At 49.1% G+C, this 19,281-nt stretch overlaps 1 protein-coding gene across 1 annotated transcript in view; it reads right to left on the bottom strand.

The window, feature by feature from the left end:
- LOC122923644 (protein mono-ADP-ribosyltransferase PARP14-like) overlaps positions 1-7,166 on the bottom strand; it is a 44,078-nt gene extending 36,912 nt beyond the window's left edge. The window contains exon 1 of the mRNA XM_044274496.1: positions 6,922-7,166. Coding sequence (XP_044130431.1) covers positions 6,922-7,111 — 190 coding nt within the window. The 5' untranslated portion in view covers positions 7,112-7,166. The remainder of the gene's footprint in view (positions 1-6,921) is intronic.
- Between the last annotated feature and the right edge of the window lie 12,115 nt (positions 7,167-19,281).

Here is a 19,281-nt window from a genome sequence, read left to right as displayed (position 1 = left end):
GCGCCATCAGAGTCACCAATAACAAACACAGCGCCATCAGAGTCACCAATAACAAACACAGCGCCATCAGAGTCACCAATAACAAACACAGCGCCATCAGAGTCACCAATAACAAACACAGCGCCATCAGAGTCACCAATAACAAACACAGCGACATCAGAGTCACCAATAACAAACACAGCGCCATCAGAGTCACCAATAACAAACACAGCGACATCAGAGTAAAAAATAACAAACACAGCGCCATCAGAGTCACCAATAACAAACACAGCGATATCAGAGTCAAATAATAACAAACACAGCGCCATCAGAGTCACCAATAACAAACACAGCGCCATCAGAGTCACCAATAACAACACAGCGCCATCAGAGTCACCAATAACAAACACAGCGCCATCAGAGTCACCAATAACAAACACAGCGCCATCAGAGTCACCAATAACAAACACAGCGCCATCAGAGTCACCAATAACAAACACAGCGCCATCAGAGTCACCAATAACAAACACAGCGCCATCAGAGTAACAACGCAGCGACATCAGAGTCACCAATAACAAACACAGCGCCATCAGAGTCACCAATAACAAACACAGCGCCATCAGAGTCACCAATAACAAACACAGCGCCATCAGAGTCACCAATAACAAACACAGCGCCATCAGAGTAACAAACGCAGCGACATCAGAGTCACCAATAACAAACACAGCGCCATCAGAGTCACCAATAACAAACACAGCACCATCAGAGTCACCAATAACAAACACAGCGCCATCAGAGTCACCAATAACAAACACAGTGACATCAGAGTCAAATAATACAAACACAGCGCCATCAGAGTCACCAATAACAAACACAGCGACATCAGAGTCAAATAATAACAAACACAGCGCCATCAGAGTCACCAATAACAAACACAGCGCCATCAGAGTCACCAATAACAAACACAGCGCCATCAGAGTAACAAACGCAGCGACATCAGAGTCACCAATAACAAACACAGCGCCATCAGAGTCACCAATAACAAACACAGCGCCATCAGAGTCACCAATAACAAACACAGCGACATCAGAGTCAAATAATAACAAACACAGCGCCATCAGAGTCACCAATAACAAACACAGCGACATCAGAGTCAAATAATAACAAACACAGCGCCATCAGAGTCACCAATAACAAACACAGCGACATCAGAGTCAAATAATAACAAACTCAGCGCCATCAGAGTCACCAATAACAAACACAGCGACATCAGAGTCAAATAATAACAAACACAGCGCCATCAGAGTCACCAATAACAAACACAGCGCCATCAGAGTCACCAATAACAAACACAGCGCCATCAGAGTCACCAATAACAAACACAGCGACATCAGAGTCAAATAATAACAAACACAGCGCCATCAGAGTCACCAATAACAAACACAGCGACATCAGAGTCAAATAATAACAAACACAGCGCATCAGAGTCACCAATAACAAACACAGCGACATCAGAGTCAAATAATAACAAACTCAGCGCCATCAGAGTCACCAATAACAAACACAGCGACATCAGAGTCAAATAATAACAAACACAGCGCCATCAGAGTCACCAATAACAAACACAGCGCCATCAGAGTCACCAATAACAAACACAGCGCCATCAGAGTCACCAATAACAAACACAGCGCCATCAGAGTCACCAATAATAAACACAGCGCCATCAGAGTAACAAAAGCAGCGACATCAGAGTAACAAACGCAGCGACATCAGAGTCACCAATAACAAACACAGCGCCATCAGAGTCACCAATAACAAAGACAGCGCCATCAGAGTCACCAATAACAAACACAGCGCCATCAGAGTCACCAATAACAAACACAGCGACATCAGAGTCAAATAATAACAAACACAGCGCCATCAGAGTCACCAATAACAAACACAGCGACATCAGAGTCAAATAATAACAAACACAGCACCATCAGAGTCACCAATAACAAACACAGCGCCATCAGAGTCACCAATAACAAACACAGCGCCAGAGTAACAAACGCAGCGACATCAGAGTCACCAATAACAAACACAGCGCCATCAGAGTCACCAATAACAAACACAGCGCCATCAGAGTCACCAATAACAAACACAGCGCCATCAGAGTCACCAATAACAAACACAGCGACATCAGAGTCAAATAATAACAAACACAGCGACATCAGAGTCAAATAATAACAAACACAGCGCCATCAGAGTCACCAATAACAAACACAGCGACATCAGAGTCAAATAATAACAAACACAGCGCCATCAGAGTCACCAATAACAAACACAGCGACATCAGAGTCACCAATAACAAACACAGCGACATCAGAGTCACCAATAACAAACACAGCGACATCAGAGTCACCAATAACAAACACAGCGCCATCAGAGTCACCAATAACAAACACAGCGACATCAGAGTCAAATAATAACAAACACAGCGCCATCAGAGTCACCAATAACAAACACAGCGCCATCAGAGTCACCAATAACAAACACAGCGCCATCAGAGTCACCAATAACAAACACAGCGCCATCAGAGTCACCAATAACAAACACAGCGCCATCAGAGTAACAAACGCAGCGACATCAGAGTCACCAATAACAAACACAGCGCCATCAGAGTCACCAATAACAAACACAGCGCCATCAGAGTCACCAATAACAAACACAGCGCCATCAGAGTCACCAATAACAAACACAGCGACATCAGAGTCAAATAATAACAAACACAGCGCCATCAGAGTCACCAATAACAAACACAGCGACATCAGAGTCAAATAATAACAAACACAGCGCCATCAGAGTCACCAATAACAAACACAGCGCCATCAGATTCACCAATAACAAACACAGCGCCATCAGAGTAACAAACGCAGCGACATCAGAGTCACCAATAACAAACACAGCGCCATCAGAGTCACCAATAACAAACACAGCGCCATCAGAGTCACCAATAACAAACACAGCGCCATCAGAGTCACCAATAACAAACACAGCGACATCAGAGTCAAATAATAACAAACACAGCGCCATCAGAGTCACCAATAACAAACACAGCGACATCAGAGTCAAATAATAACAAACACAGCGCCATCAGAGTCACCAATAACAAACACAGCGACATCAGAGTCACCAATAACAAACACAGCGACATCAGAGTCAAATAATAACAAACACAGCGCCATCAGAGTCACCAATAACAAACACAGCGCCATCAGAGTCACCAATAACAAACACAGCGCCATCAGAGTCACCAATAACAAACACAGCGCCATCAGAGTCACCAATAACAAACACAGCGCCATCAGAGTCACCAATAACAAACACAGCGCCATCAGAGTCAAATAATAACAAACGCAGCGACATCAGAGTCAAATAATAACAAACGCAGCGACATCAGAGTCACCAATAACAAACACAGCGCCATCAGAGTCACCAATAACAAACACAGCGCCATCAGAGTCACCAATAACAAACACAGCGCCATCAGAGTCACCAATAACAAACACAGCGACATCAGAGTCAAATAATAACAAACACAGCGCCATCAGAGTCACCAATAACAAACACAGCGCCATCAGAGTCACCAATAACAAACACAGCGCCATCAGAGTCACCAATAACAAACACAGCGCCATCAGAGTCACCAATAACAAACACAGCGCCATCAGAGTCACCAATAACAAACACAGCGCCATCAGAGTCACCAATAACAAACACAGCGCCATCAGAGTCAAATAATAACAAACGCAGCGACATCAGAGTCACCAATAACAAACACAGCGACATCAGAGTCAAATAATAACAAACACAGCGCCATCAGAGTCACCAATAACAAACACAGCGCCATCAGAGTCACCAATAACAAACACAGCGCCATCAGAGTCAAATAATAACAAACGCAGAGACATCAGAGTCAAATAATAACAAACACAGCGCCGTCAGAGTCACCAATAACAAACACAGCGCCATCAGAGTCACCAATAACAAACACAGCGCCATCAGAGTCACCAATAACAAACACAGCGCCATCAGAGTCACCAATAACAAACACAGCGCCATCAGAGTCACCAATAACAAACACAGCGCCATCAGAGTAACAAACGCAGCGCCATCAGAGTCACCAATAACAAACACAGCGCCATCAGAGTCACCAATAACAAACACAGCGCCATCAGAGTCAAATAATAACAAACGCAGCGACATCAGAGTCAAATAATAACAAACACAGCGCCGTCAGAGTCACCAATAACAAACACAGCGCCATCAGAGTCACCAATAACAAACACAGCGCCATCAGAGTCACCAATAACAAACACAGCGCCATCAGAGTCACCAATAACAAACACAGCGCCATCAGAGTCACAATAACAAACACAGCGCCATCAGAGTCACCAATAACAAACACAGCGCCATCAGAGTCACCAATAACAAACGCAGCGCCATCAGAGTCAAATAATAACAAACGCAGCGACATCAGAGTCAAATAATAACAAACGCAGCGACATCAGAGTCAAATAATAACAAACGCAGCGACATCAGAGTCACCAATAACAAACACAGCGACATCAGAATCAAATAATAACAAACACAGCGACATCAGAGTCACCAATAACAAACACAGCGCCATCAGAGTCACCAATAACAAACACAGCGCCATCAGAGTCACCAATAACAACCACAGCGCCATCAGAGTCACCAATAACAAACACAGCGCCATCAGAGTCAAATAATAACAAACGCAGCGCCATCAGAGTCACCAATAACAAACACAGCGCCATCAGAGTCACCAATAACAAACACAGCGCCATCAGAGTCACCAATAACAAACACAGCGCCATCAGAGTCACCAATAACAACCACAGCGCCATCAGAGTCACCAATAACAAACACAGCGCCATCAGAGTCAAATAATAACAAACGCAGCGACATCAGAGTCAAATAATAACAAACACAGCGCCGTCAGAGTCACCAATAACAAACACAGCGCCATCAGAGTCACCAATAACAAACACAGCGCCATCAGAGTCACCAATAACAAACACAGCGCCATCAGAGTCACCAATAACAAACACAGCGCCATCAGAGTCACCAATAACAAACACAGCGCCATCAGAGTCACCAATAACAAACACAGCGCCATCAGAGTCACCAATAACAAACGCAGCGCCATCAGAGTCAAATAATAACAAACGCAGCGACATCAGAGTCAAATAATAACAAACGCAGCGACATCAGAGTCAAATAATAACAAACGCAGCGACATCAGAGTCACCAATAACAAACACAGCGACATCAGAATCAAATAATAACAAACACAGCGACATCAGAGTCACCAATAACAAACACAGCGCCATCAGAGTCACCAATAACAAACACAGCGCCATCAGAGTCACCAATAACAACCACAGCGCCATCAGAGTCACCAATAACAAACACAGCGCCATCAGAGTCACCAATAACAAACACAGCGCCATCAGAGCCACCAATAACAAACACAGCGCCATCAGAGTCACCAATAACAAACACAGCGCCATCAGAGTCACCAATAACAAACACAGCGCCAGAGCCACCAATAACAAACACAGCGCCATCAGAGCCACCAATAACAAACACAGCGCCAGAGCCACCAATAACAAACACAGCGCCATCAGAGCCACCAATAACAAACACAGCGCCATCAGAGTCAATAGTAACATAATAACTGCACCATGGGGTCTCCGGGTACTTACCCCCCTCATCTCTGCAGTATACCAGGAGGTGCCCCTCCCCCGGTACTTACCCCCCCTCATCTCTGCAGTATACCAGGAGGTGCCCCTCCCCCGGTACTTACCCCCCCTCATCTCTGCAGTATACCAGGAGGTGTCCCTCCCCCAGTACTTACCCCCCCTCATCTCTGCAGTATACCAGGAGGTGCCCCTCCCCTGGTACTTACCCCCCCCTCATCTCTGAAGTATATCAGGAGGTGCCTCTCCCCGGTACTTACCCCCCTCATCTCTGCAGTATATCAGGAGGTGCCCCTCCCCCGGTACTTACCCCCCTCATCTCTGAAGTATATCAGGAGGTGCCCCCCTCCCCCGGTACTTACCCCCCTCATCTCTGAAGTATACCAGGAGGTGGCCCTCCCCGGTACTTACCCCCCTCATCTCTGAAGTATATCAGGAGGTGCCCCTCCCCCGGTACTTACCCCCCTCATCTCTGCAGTATACCAGGAGGTGCCCCTCCCCCGGTACTTACCCCCCTCATCTCTGCAGTATACCAGGAGGTGTCCCTCCCCCAGTACTTACCCCCCCTCATCTCTGCAGTATACCAGGAGGTGCCCCTCCCCCGGTACTTACCCCCCTCATCTCTGAAGTATATCAGGAGGTGCCCCTCCCCCGGTACTTACCCCCCTCATCTCTGAAGTATATCAGGAGGTGCCCCTCCCCCGGTACTTACCCCCCTCATCTCTGAAGTATATCAGGAGGTGCCCCTCCCCCGGTACTTACCCCCCTCATCTCTGAAGTATATCAGGAGGTGCCCCCCTCCCCCGGTACTTACCCCCCTCATCTCTGAAGTATATTAGGAGGTGCCCCCCTCCCCCGGTACTTACCCCCCTCATCTCTGAAGTATATCAGGAGGTGCCCCCCTCCCCCGGTACTTACCCCCCTCATCTCTGAAGTATATCAGGAGGTGCCCCTCCCCCGGTACTTACCCCCCTCATCTCTGAAGTATATCAGGAGGTGCCCCCCTCCCCCGGTACTTACCCCCCTCATCTCTGAAGTATATCAGGAGGTGCCCCCCTCCCCCGGTACTTACCCCCCTCATCTCTGAAGTATATCAGGAGGTGCCCCCCTCCCCCGGTACTTACCCCCCTCATCTCTGAAGTATATCAGGAGGTGCCCCTCCCCCGGTACTTACCCCCCTCATCTCTGAAGTATATCAGGAGGTGCCCCCGGCTGCAGTCCAGATCTCGGATCTCACATTCTCCTCCATTAGACAGTTTCCTTTTCTGGAAATGCAGCAGCAGTTTGTTTTTCACTTGTTTCAGGGCTTCGGGGCCCTCGTCCCACCTCAGGGCCACAGGGTATAGGTAGCAGCTGTCCCCCATGGTGGCTGCAGAGTGGAAGCCCGTGATCTGGTCACAGCTCGGGGGGGGGGTAGAGTTTTCTGGAGAAGTTTCACTTTCATTTCTTGTTGGACTCCACCCTGTGAAGTCAGAGGCGGCCCTGCCCTCCAGGCCTTGTGCTCACACCCTCCATGATAACAAGTCCTGGACTTCTGACTCTCACCATCCACTGCAGCTTCAGACCTGAGACTCCCATCATCCTGCAGACAATCCTCTCGGCTATCTCGGGCGGCTCACGTCAGCGTTATGGGTTCTGTTTGTGTTTTCCGTTATAATAGAAAATAACGGAATCCATAAGATGGAAGTCACAACGGAAGCTTTAGAGGCATTCCCCTCGGATCCTTCTTAATACAAGTCTATGGGCGGCAGAACGGATCCGTTATTCAGGAGTCCAGGCCCGCATAGCAGAAACCAGGACGGATCCGTTATTCAGGAGTCCAGGCCCGCATAGCAGAAACCAGGACGGATCCGTTATTCAGGAGTCCAGGCCCGCATAGCAGAAACCAGGACGGATCCGTTATTCAGGAGTCCAGGCCCGCATAGCAGAAACCAGGACGGATCCGTTATTCAGGAGTCCAGGCCCGCATAGCAGAAACCAGGACGGATCCGTTATTCAGGAGTCCAGGCCCGCATAGCAGAAACCAGGACGGATCCGTTATTCAGGAGTCCAGGCCTGCATAACAGACACCAGGACGGATCCGTTATTCAGGAGTCCAGGCCCGCATAGCAGAAACCAGGACGGATCCGTTATTCAGGAGTCCAGGCCTGCATAGCAGAAACCAGGACGGATCCGTTATTCAGGAGTCCAGGCCTGCATAGCAGAAACCAGGACGGATCCGTTATTCAGGAGTCCAGGCCTGCATAGCGGAAACCAGGACGGATCCGTTATTCAGGAGTCCAGGCCTGCATAGCAGAAACCAGGACGGATCCGTTATTCAGGAGTCCAGGCCTGCATAGCGGACACCAGGACGGATCCGTTATTCAGGAGTCCAGGCCCGCATAGCGGAAACCAGGACGGATCCGTTATTCAGGAGTCCAGGCCTGCATAAAGGAATTCAGGACGGATCCGTTATTCAGGAGTCCAGGCCCGCATAGCAGAAACCAGGACGGATCCGTTATTCAGGAGTCCAGGCCTGCATAGCAGAAACCAGGACGGATCCGTTATTCAGGAGTCCAGGCCTGCATAGCAGAAACCAGGACGGATCCGTTATTCAGGAGACCAGGCCCGCATAGCAGAAACCAGGACGGATCCGTTATTCAGGAGTCCAGGCCCGCATAGCAGAAACCAGGACGGATCCGTTATTCAGGAGTCCAGGCCCGCATAGCAGACACCAGGACGGATCCGTTATTCAGGAGTCCAGGCCCGCATAGCAGACACCAGGACGGATCCGTTATTCAGGAGTCCAGGCCTGCATAGCGGAAACCAGGACGGATCCGTTATTCAGGAGTCCAGGCCTGCATAGCAGAAACCAGGACGGATCCGTTATTCAGGAGTCCAGGCCCGCATAGCGGAAACCAGGACGGATCCGTTATTCAGGAGTCCAGGCCTGCATAGCGGAAACCAGGACGGATCCGTTATTCAGGAGTCCAGGCCCGCATAGCAGAAACCAGGACGGATCCGTTATTCAGGAGTCCAGGCCCGCATAGCAGACACCAGGACGGATCCGTTATTCAGGAGTCCAGGCCTGCATAGCGGAAACCAGGACGGATCCGTTATTCAGGAGTCCAGGCCTGCATAGCAGAAACCAGGACGGATCCGTTATTCAGGAGTCCAGGCCCGCATAGCGGAAACCAGGACGGATCCGTTATTCAGGAGTCCAGGCCTGCATAGCGGAAACCAGGACGGATCCGTTATTCAGGAGTCCAGGCCTGCATAACAGAAACCAGGACGGATCCGTTATTCAGGAGTCCAGGCCTGCATAGCAGAAACCAGGACGGATCCGTTATTCAGGAGTCCAGGCCTGCATAGCAGAAACCAGGACGGATCCGTTATTCAGGAGTCCAGGCCCGCATAGCGGAAACCAGGACGGATCCGTTATTCAGGAGTCCAAGCCTGCATAGCAGAAACCAGGACGGATCCGTTATTCAGGAGTCCAGGCCCGCATAGCAGAAACCAGGACGGATCCGTTATTCAGGAGTCCAGGCCCGCATAGCAGAAACCAGGACGGATCCGTTATTCAGGAGTCCAGGCCTGCATAGCAGACACCAGGACGGATCCGTTATTCAGGAGTCCAGGCCTGCATAACAGAAACCAGGACGGATCCGTTATTCAGGAGTCCAGGCCTGCATAGCAGACACCAGGACGGATCCGTTATTCAGGAGTCCAGGCCTGCATAGCGGAAACCAGGACGGATCCGTTATTCAGGAGTCCAGGCCCGCATAGCAGAAACCAGGACGGATCCGTTATTCAGGAGTCCAGTCCTGCATAACGGAAACCAGGACGGATCCGTTATTCAGGAGTCCAGGCCCGCATAGCAGAAACCAGGACGGATCCGTTATTCAGGAGTCCAGGCCTGCATAGCAGAAACCAGGACGGATCCGTTATTCAGGAGTCCAGGCCTGCATAGCAGAAACCAGGACGGATCCGTTATTCAGGAGTCCAGGCCTGCATAGCGGACACCAGGACGGATCCGTTATTCAGGAGTCCAGGCCTGCATAGCAGAAACCAGGACGGATCCGTTATTCAGGAGTCCAGGCCTGCATAGCAGAAACCAGGACGGATCCGTTATTCAGGAGTCCAGGCCTGCATAGCAGAAACCAGGACGGATCCGTTATTCAGGAGTCCAGGGCCGCATAGCAGAAACCAGGACGGATCCGTTATTCAGGAGTCCAGGCCTGCATAGCAGAAACCAGGACGGATCCGTTATTCAGGAGTCCAGGCCCGCATAGCAGAAACCAGGACGGATCCGTTATTCAGGAGACCAGGCCCGCATAGCAGAAACCAGGACGGATCCGTTATTCAGGAGTCCAGGCCTGCATAGCAGAAACCAGGACGGATCCGTTATTCAGGAGTCCAGGCCCGCATAGCAGAAACCAGGACGGATCCGTTATTCAGGAGTCCAGGCCCGCATAGCAGAAACCAGGACGGATCCGTTATTCAGGAGTCCAGGCCCGCATAGCGGAAACCAGGACGGATCCGTTATTCAGGAGTCCAGGCCCGCATAGCGGAAACCAGGACGGATCCGTTATTCAGGAGTCCAGGCCCGCATAGCAGAAACCAGGACGGATCCGTTATTCAGGAGTCCAGGCCCGCATAGCAGAAACCAGGACGGATCCGTTATTCAGGAGTCCAGGCCTGCATAGCAGAAACCAGGACGGATCCGTTATTCAGGAGTCCAGGCCTGCATAGCAGACACCAGGACGGATCCGTTATTCAGGAGTCCAGGCCCGCATAGCAGAAACCAGGACGGATCCGTTATTCAGGAGTCCAGGCCCGCATAGCAGACACCAGGACGGATCCGTTATTCAGGAGTCCAGGCCCGCATAGCAGAAACCAGGACGGATCCGTTATTCAGGAGTCCAGGCCTGCATAGCAGAAACCAGGACGGATCCGTTATTCAGGAGTCCAGGCCCGCATAGCAGAAACCAGGACGGATCCGTTATTCAGGAGTCCAGGCCCGCATAGCGGAAACCAGGACGGATCCGTTATTCAGGAGTCCAGGCCCGCATAGCGGAAACCAGGACGGATCCGTTATTCAGGAGTCCAGGCCCGCATAGCGGAAACCAGGACGGATCCGTTATTCAGGAGTCCAGGCCCGCATAGCAGAAACCAGGACGGATCCGTTATTCAGGAGACCAGGCCCGCATAGCAGAAACCAGGACGGATCCGTTATTCAGGAGTCCAGGGCCGCATAGCAGAAACCAGGACGGATCCGTTATTCAGGAGTCCAGGCCTGCATAGCAGAAACCAGGACGGATCCGTTATTCAGGAGTCCAGGCCTGCATAGCAGAAACCAGGACGGATCCGTTATTCAGGAGTCCAGGCCCGCATAGCAGAAACCAGGACGGATCCGTTATTCAGGAGACCAGGCCCGCATAGCAGAAACCAGGACGGATCCGTTATTCAGGAGTCCAGGCCCGCATAGCAGAAACCAGGACGGATCCGTTATTCAGGAGTCCAGGCCCGCATAGCAGAAACCAGGACGGATCCGTTATTCAGGAGTCCAGGCCCGCATAGCAGAAACCAGGACGGATCCGTTATTCAGGAGTCCAGGCCCGCATAGCAGAAACCAGGACGGATCCGTTATTCAGGAGTCCAGGCCCGCATAGCAGAAACCAGGACGGATCCGTTATTCAGGAGTCCAGGCCCGCATAGCGGAAACCAGGACGGATCCGTTATTCAGGAGTCCAGGCCTGCATAACAGAAACCAGGACGGATCCGTTATTCAGGAGTCCAGGCCTGCATAACTGAAACCAGGACGGATCCGTTATTCAGGAGTCCAGGCCGCATAGCAGAAACCAGGACGGATCCGTTATTCAGGAGTCCAGGCCCGCATAACAGACACCAGGACGGATCCGTTATTCAGGAGTCCAGGCCCGCATAGCAGAAACCAGGACGGATCCGTTACGGTACTTTCACACTAGCGTTAAACTTTTCCGGTATTGAGTTCCGTCCTCGGGGCTCAATATCGGAAAAAAACAGATCAGTTTTATCCTAATACATTCTGAATGGCGAGCGATCCGTTCAGTCACTGTACAGTTTTCTCCGTCCAAAATTCCGGAACATTATTTTCCATTGAAATGCATTAATGCCAGATCCGGCCCCAAGTGTTCTGGAAAACGGATCTGATTTTGCAGTCCGCACTTGACCTTTAAAAATGTGAAAAAGATAAATACCGGATCCGTTTTTCCAGATGACAACAGGAGAGACGAATCCGGTATTGCAATGTATTTGTGAGACGGATCCGGCGGATCCAACAACGCAAGTGTGAAAGTGCGCTTCTGCTGCCCATAGACTGTATTATGAAGGATGAAACGGAATGACACACTTAGGCTACTTTCGCACTGGCGTTTCTGGCTCCGCCTGTGAGATGCGTTTCAGGGATCCTCTCACAAGCGGCACAGAACGGATCCGTTCAGCCCCAATGTATTCTGAATGGATAAGGATCCACTCAGAATGGATCAATTTGGCTGCGTTTGGTCTCCGTTGCGTTTTTTTAGACGGTCACTAAAAAGCAGCTTGCATCGTTTTTTTGTGACCGTCTGACGATACGGAGCCAAGCGGATCCGTCCTGATTTACAATGTATGTCAATCAGGACGGATCCGTTTTTCACTGACACAATATGGTGCAATTGAAAACGGATCCGTCCCCCATTGACTTTCAGTGTAAGTAAAGATGGATCCATTTTGACTTACACTTTTTTTGAATGAATAATGCAAACGGATCCGTTATTAACGGATACAAGCGTTTGCGTTATTCGTACGGATCCGTCTGTGCAGATACAAAACGGATCCGCACCAAACGCGAGTGTGAAAGTAGCCTTAAAGCCTTTGACTTCCGTCTTATGGATTCCGTTATTTTCAGTTCTAACGCTGTGAACCGCCCTCGTACGTACATTGGACGCGCGGCTGTTCTGCACATTCTTCTCCTGTATCTGCGTTGTGACGGTTCTGCTCCTAAAATTCTACATTTTAATTTTTGTTAGTATTTTGTAAATCCGCCTTTGGCTTTCAGCGCGGCCTGAGTCCTTCTGGGCATGCTCCCCATCAGATTCAGGCAGGTCTCGACCGAAATCTGCTCCCAGGCAGCGGCGGACTGCCCATCCGGCCCTCGGGCATGGACCGGCCCTGCAGCCAGAGTTCGCAATAACCTTTACTCAGTGGCGTACTAAGGGGGGGGCGGTTCTGTCACTCACCGCTCCGCTCCCCGCGCTCCTCGCCCTCCGCTCTCAATGGTAGAGCAGGAAGACTTCTCCCCGCTCCACCATTCAGCCTGCAGGCACGGATCGCGCTGCTGGCCTGTGTGGGCGGAGCCTGCAGCCTGGGAATCTGTATAAGCTCCGCCCACACCGTGCTGCTGAGCGATCCGTGCCTGCGGGGGAGAGAGGACTGGGAGCTTCAGGAGCGGGACAAGGGGAGGAGTTTTTTTTTTTTTAAACACAGAAGGGCCACAATGGACATTGCTAATGTGAAGGGGCCACAATGGGCATTATTACTATTAAGGGGGCACAATGGGCATTATTACTATTAAGGGGGCACAATGGGCATTATTACTGTGAAGGGAGACAATGGGCATTACTGCTATTAAGGGGCATTATTACTGTAAAGGAGGCACAATGGGGATTATTACTGTGAGGGGGGCACAAAGAGGGCATTACAGCTGTGAAGGGGCACAGATAGGGCATTACAGCTGTGAAGGGGCACAGATAGGGCATTACAGCTGTGAAAAGGCCACAGAGAGGGCATAACTATTGTGAGAGAGGCACAATGAGGGCATAGCTACTATGAAGGGGGCAAAATGTGGGCATAACTACTGTACTGGGTATTGGCAATACAGATTGGGTCAGGCAGGGGCAGCCTGGAAGGAGGAGGGGCCGGACCCTGGGGAGCCGCGGACTCGTGTAACTGGACTGGTCTGAGAGAAAAGCGGACCCTGGGCCTGTGACCCCCTCCCCGGCCGTGTTGTTGTGACAGTGAAAAGCTCGGCCTGTCAGTCTTCAAGCACTGAGACCACCATCGATCCTGGTCAGGTATCTAACCCCATCTCATCAGGCTTCCTCCACCGAACTTGACAGTTCCTTCCGTTTCTCGATCCGTTCTCCCCTTTTCCCTTGTTTCTTCCAGACCCGTTTGCCCCATCAGAGCCCAGTCTATTGACTTTCATCGCTCCGAATCACCCGTTTCCGATCTTCTATTGTCCACTGTTCGCACTTCTCTGCAAACTCGAGCGGACGCTTCTTATGACGATATTGAAGCTTCTTCGCCTTTTTTCGGGCCACCCTTCCAGACTTGTGTAATGCGTGTCGCACGGTGCTCGCATGGACGTCTGTGATGTCACTATTACGAAGCAGACGAGCCGCCTCCACTGCTGTGTTTGTCGCACCAGAACTGATAGACCTTGTGATGAGCCGAGTAGTTGACTCTGATATTTTGCCTGGACGTCCACCTCTTGACTTTGGAATAGATGGACGGACCCTCACATGATGCAGTTTGGCGGTTTTCTTGGCCGAGATACCGCTATCGATGAGCTGGATGACGCTGCTTCTCTTTTCTTGGGAGATCTTCTCCATGGCGGCTCCTGGATTCCCGCCCCTGACCTTTCACTTGGGAATCAACCTGATAGCGCACCGCGCTCTTAGGGAATGTGAGGACAGGCTGGAGTGTGCGGTAAACAGGAAGAGATTCACCAGGGGCAGAACAGTAACGCCCCCTGCAGACGAGCGGGTGCGGATTAGGTCCGGGTGCGTCGCGGATGCGTTCAGAGAAAAATGCGCGATTTCACTAGCAAGTTCAGTCAGTTTTGTCTGGGATTGCGTTCAGTAGTTCAGTTTTTATGCGCATTGATGCGTTTTACACGCGCGTGATAGAAAACGTAATGTTAACAAACAACATCTCTTAGCAACCATCGGTGAAAAACGCATCGCACTCGCACTTTCTTGCCCCATTCACTTCTATGGGGCCAGCGTTGAGTGAAAAATGCAGAATATAGAACAAGCTGCGATTTTCACGCAACGCCCAAGTGATGCGTGAAAACCAATGCTCATGTACACAGACCCATTGCAATGAATGGGTCCGGATTCTGTGCGGGCGCAATGCATTCGCATCACGCATTACACCCGTGCGGAAATCACGCTCATGTGAAAGGGGCCTAACAATGCAGATACATAAGAAGAATTGGCAGAACTAATAGAGATGTCGCGAACAGAACATTTTCCGTTCGCAAACGTGAATTTCTGCAAAGGTTCGTAAACGGGCAAACCGCCATAGACTTCAATGGGCAGGCGAATTTTAAAACCCACAGGGACTCTTTTCGGCCACAATAGTGATGGAAAAGTTGTTTCAAGGGGACTAACTCCTGGACTGTGGCCGGAGGGGGGCCCATGGCAAAACTCCCACGGAAAATTACGTAGTTGACGCAGAGTCGGGTTTTAATCCATAAAGGGCACAAATCACCTAACATTACTAAATTGTTTGGAATAACATGCTTTAAAACATCAGGTATGATCAGGCAGTGTAAGGGTTACGCCCGCTTCACAGACAGTGACAGACCAAACTCCCCGTTTAACGCACCGCAAACAACCGCAAACTCCCCATTTGCACAAGGCTGGATACCAAGCTAGCCATGTCCGGTTCCTTGTCCTCACTGACGCCATTGAAGGTCTCTTCCTCCACCCAGCCACGTACAACACCAAGGGTCCCCGAAAAGTGACAACAAGCCCCCTGGGACGCCTGCTGTGGTTGGTCCGTATCGACCGGCTCTATAAACATATCACATGACCTAACCCATATGACGATGAACACCGTAAAAAATTAAAAATAAAAACTGTGCTAAATAAACAATTTTTTTGTCAACTTACATCCGAAAAAGTACAACAGCGAGCTATCAAAAAGGCATATGCCCACCAAAATAGTGCCAATCAAACCGTCATCTCATCCCGCAAAAAATGAGACCCTACCCAAGATAATCGCCCAAAAACTGAAAAAACTATGGCTCTCAGAATATGGAGACACTAAAACATGATTTTTTCAGTTTAAAAAATGAAATCATTGTGTAAAACTTACATAAATAAAAAAATTGTATACATATTAGGTATCGACGCGTCCGTGACAACCTGCTCTATAAAAATACCACATAATCTAACCTGTCAGATGAATGTTGTAAATAATGCAGCGTCCCACTCCGTGTGTTTTTGGTCTTAACACTGTATTGTACAGTATGGTATGACTTTGTGCTAATGTATCTGTAAATCCCCGTTACCAGGCAGATTAGGTGTAATTTATACATCCCACCACTAGATGGGGATATAACTTAGGTCTTATATATACCTAGTTCAGGCCTAGTTAGACAGATCAGTGATTAGAAGGCCGATCCTGAGAGAGTGAAAGGTGCCGATCCAGCCCTTCAGCTCTGAGGAAAGGTTTTAGTCCAGCAAGAGGCAAAAGAGCAGAGACTTATATACATCCAAAGGGTAAAAGCCGCAAACCAGGCATAGAGGACCTCTGGGATATTCAGGTGAAGTCTCCGGCAACCTCACCGAAAAAATAACCCACTGCTCCAAACGAAAAACCTGAAAAGCCTAGAAACAGTGGATTTTCAGAATTAACTCTGTACCATCAATAAAAAACTGTATTTCTGTGCTGCTGCAACCAAAGTCATCAACAGTAAAAGCTGTGAGCTGCATCTCACCACTGTCTACCTCATTATTACCACTACTGGTTGTACCACCATTACCGGTACTGGCGTCACGACAAAAAACATCAAGGGACTCAGCCGCAACAAGCACCCTAAGCCCCCCTAACATCAAGGGCACCTCCACCTCCATCTTGGCTGATGCTTCCTACCACAGAGCGCGCCCCGGAGGATTTCGTGCCGTCCACCTCACACTGCGCTGCCGGCCCAGGGAGGCTTCTGCTGACCGTGAGTGACTGATAGACTGTGTTATTACTGGCCCCTCATCGGCCCACCGTGCACCTCACGTGTTCCCCCTGCGACTGGCTGCATAACTTTTATTGGCGCCACGAACAGGATAATAACCCTTGCACCATATTTGAGACTGTCGCATGTGAATAAGCCCCTTTATTTGATTGAGAGACTTTTGCTTATTGTGCGCTGTTTTGGGCTACAGAACTGTTCAAACTGATTGCAAAGTGTATGGAGGTGCTATACTAGTCCCCAGCATCAAACCGCAGTGTCAAAAGTCAAAAATTCTACATTTGTGTGTCACTATAACTGCTTGCTGTCAGCAAATAGACGGTTTCTATGCAATTAAGATGGCCGCCGGAGCTCTTGTTTAAAAATAAATATTGCGCCATCACTGTGTACAAGTTGGCGACACCCCCTGAAGAGCGGGAAATCAGTGTGCCGCCCCTTTATGCTAAATTGTCTGTTCAAAGCCCATCCTACCTGTACTGTGTGGGTTCTGAGAGGCGGACCCTGTATGCAAACGCAGCGCCGCCTCCTCTGCTTGTGACCACATCAAAGGGAGACGCCGCGCACGGGAGGAGAGTGTGAGGTGCGTGCATCCCCAAAGGTATCGCGATTTACACCGGCAGGCTGCTGGAGCGGATCACATTGCCTGCCGCCCCCCAAATAAGAGTGTACCATCTGTGAGTACTCCGAGTAGCCTCCACTAAGCCTAAGGAAGTACCGCTAGCCAGGAGTGCTACCAGAAGCTTAGGGAAGCGCTGCCTGAGAATTGTATTCAGCCGGTATCGAACATTTAAAGGGCCATACACCACAAAGTAGCTGTCGCCCATAGCAACACTACATAAAAAGTATTGACAGCCACAATTAACCTACCTAACTGTAATCTACCTATTGTCAGCATGTCTGTACAGGAAGATAGCGTGCAGCCTGACCTCCGCGGACCCCCTGCGGCAGCCGCAGCCGGTCCCAGCGCAATACCAACTGCTGCAGCACCTAGTTTCATGCCTTTAACCATGCTTTATTATTTTGGGGCCCCCTGGTTCCCCCGGTATTCTGGAGAGGTTCACACTTTAAGGGACTTTAACCACTTCAGCCCCGCTAGGTGAAACCCCCTTCATGACCAGGCCACTTTTTACACTTCGGCACTACACTCCTTTCACCGTTTATCGCTCGGTCATGCAATATACCACCCAAATGAATTTTACCTCCTTTTCTTCTCACTAATGGAGCTTTCATTTGGTGGTATTTCATTGCTGCTGACATTTTTACTTTTTTTGTTATTAATCAAAATGTAACGATTTTTTTGCAAAAAAATGACATTTTTCACTTTCAGCTGTGAAATTTTGCAAAAAAAACGACATCCATATATACATTTTTCGCTAAATTTATAGTTCTACATGTCTTTGATAAAAAAAAATGTTTGGGCAAAAAAAAAATGGTTTGGGTAAAAGTTATAGCGTTTACAAACTATGGTACAAAAATGTGAATTTCCGCTTTTTGAAACGGCTCCGATTTTCTGAGCACCTGTCATGTTTCCTGAGGTTCTACAATGCCCAAACAGTATAAAAACCTCACAAATGACCCCATTTCGGAAAGTAGACACCCTAAGGTATTCGCTGATGGGCATAGTGAGTTCATAGAACTTTTTATTTTTTGTCACAAGTTAGCGGAAAATGATGATGATTTTTTTTTTTTTTCCTTACAAAGTCTCATATTCCACTAACTTGCGACAAAAAATAAAAAATTCTAGGAACTCACCATGCCCCTCACAGAATACCTTGGGGTGTCTTCTTTCCAAAATGGGGTCACTTGTGGCGTAGTTATACTGCCCTGGCATTTTAGGGGCCCATATGTGTGAGAAGAACTTTGCAATCAAAATGTGTAAGAAATGACCGGTGAAATCCGAAAGGTGCACTTTGGAATATGCGCCCCTTTGCCCACCTTGGCAGCAAAAAAGTGTCACACATGTGGTATCGCCGTACTCAGGAGAAGTTGGGGAATGTGTTTTGGGTGTCATTTTACATATACCCATGCTGGGTGAGAGAAATATGTTGGCAAAAGACAACTTTTCCCATTTTTTTATACAAAGTTGGCATTTGACCAAGATATTTCTCTCACCCAGCATGGGTATATGTAAAATGACACCCCAAAACACATTCCCCAACTTCTCCTGAGTACGGCGATACCAGATGTGTCACACTTTTTTGCTGCCAAGGTGGGCAAAGGGGCACATATTCCAAAGTGCACCTTTCGGATTTTGCAGGGCATTTTTTACACATTTTGATTGCAAGGTACTTCTTACACATATGGGCCCCTAAATTGCCAGGGCAGTATAACTACGCCACAAGTGACCCCATTTTGGAAAGAAGACACCCCAAGGTGTTCTGTGAGGGGCATGGCAAGTTCCTAGAATTTTTTTTTTTTGTCACAAGTTAGCGGAAAATGATGATGTTTTTTTTTTTTTTTTTTTCTTACAAAGTCTCATATTCCACTAACTTGCGACAAAAAATAAAAAATTCCATGAACTCGCCATGCCCCTCACAGAACACCTTGGGGTGTCTTCTT

Source organism: Bufo gargarizans, unplaced genomic scaffold, assembly GCF_014858855.1.
Source record: "Bufo gargarizans isolate SCDJY-AF-19 unplaced genomic scaffold, ASM1485885v1 original_scaffold_1790_pilon, whole genome shotgun sequence".
Classification (NCBI taxonomy): Eukaryota; Metazoa; Chordata; class Amphibia; order Anura; family Bufonidae; genus Bufo; species Bufo gargarizans.
Note: the sequence above shows the minus strand (reverse complement) of the source record. Positions and strands in the feature narration are given on the sequence as shown.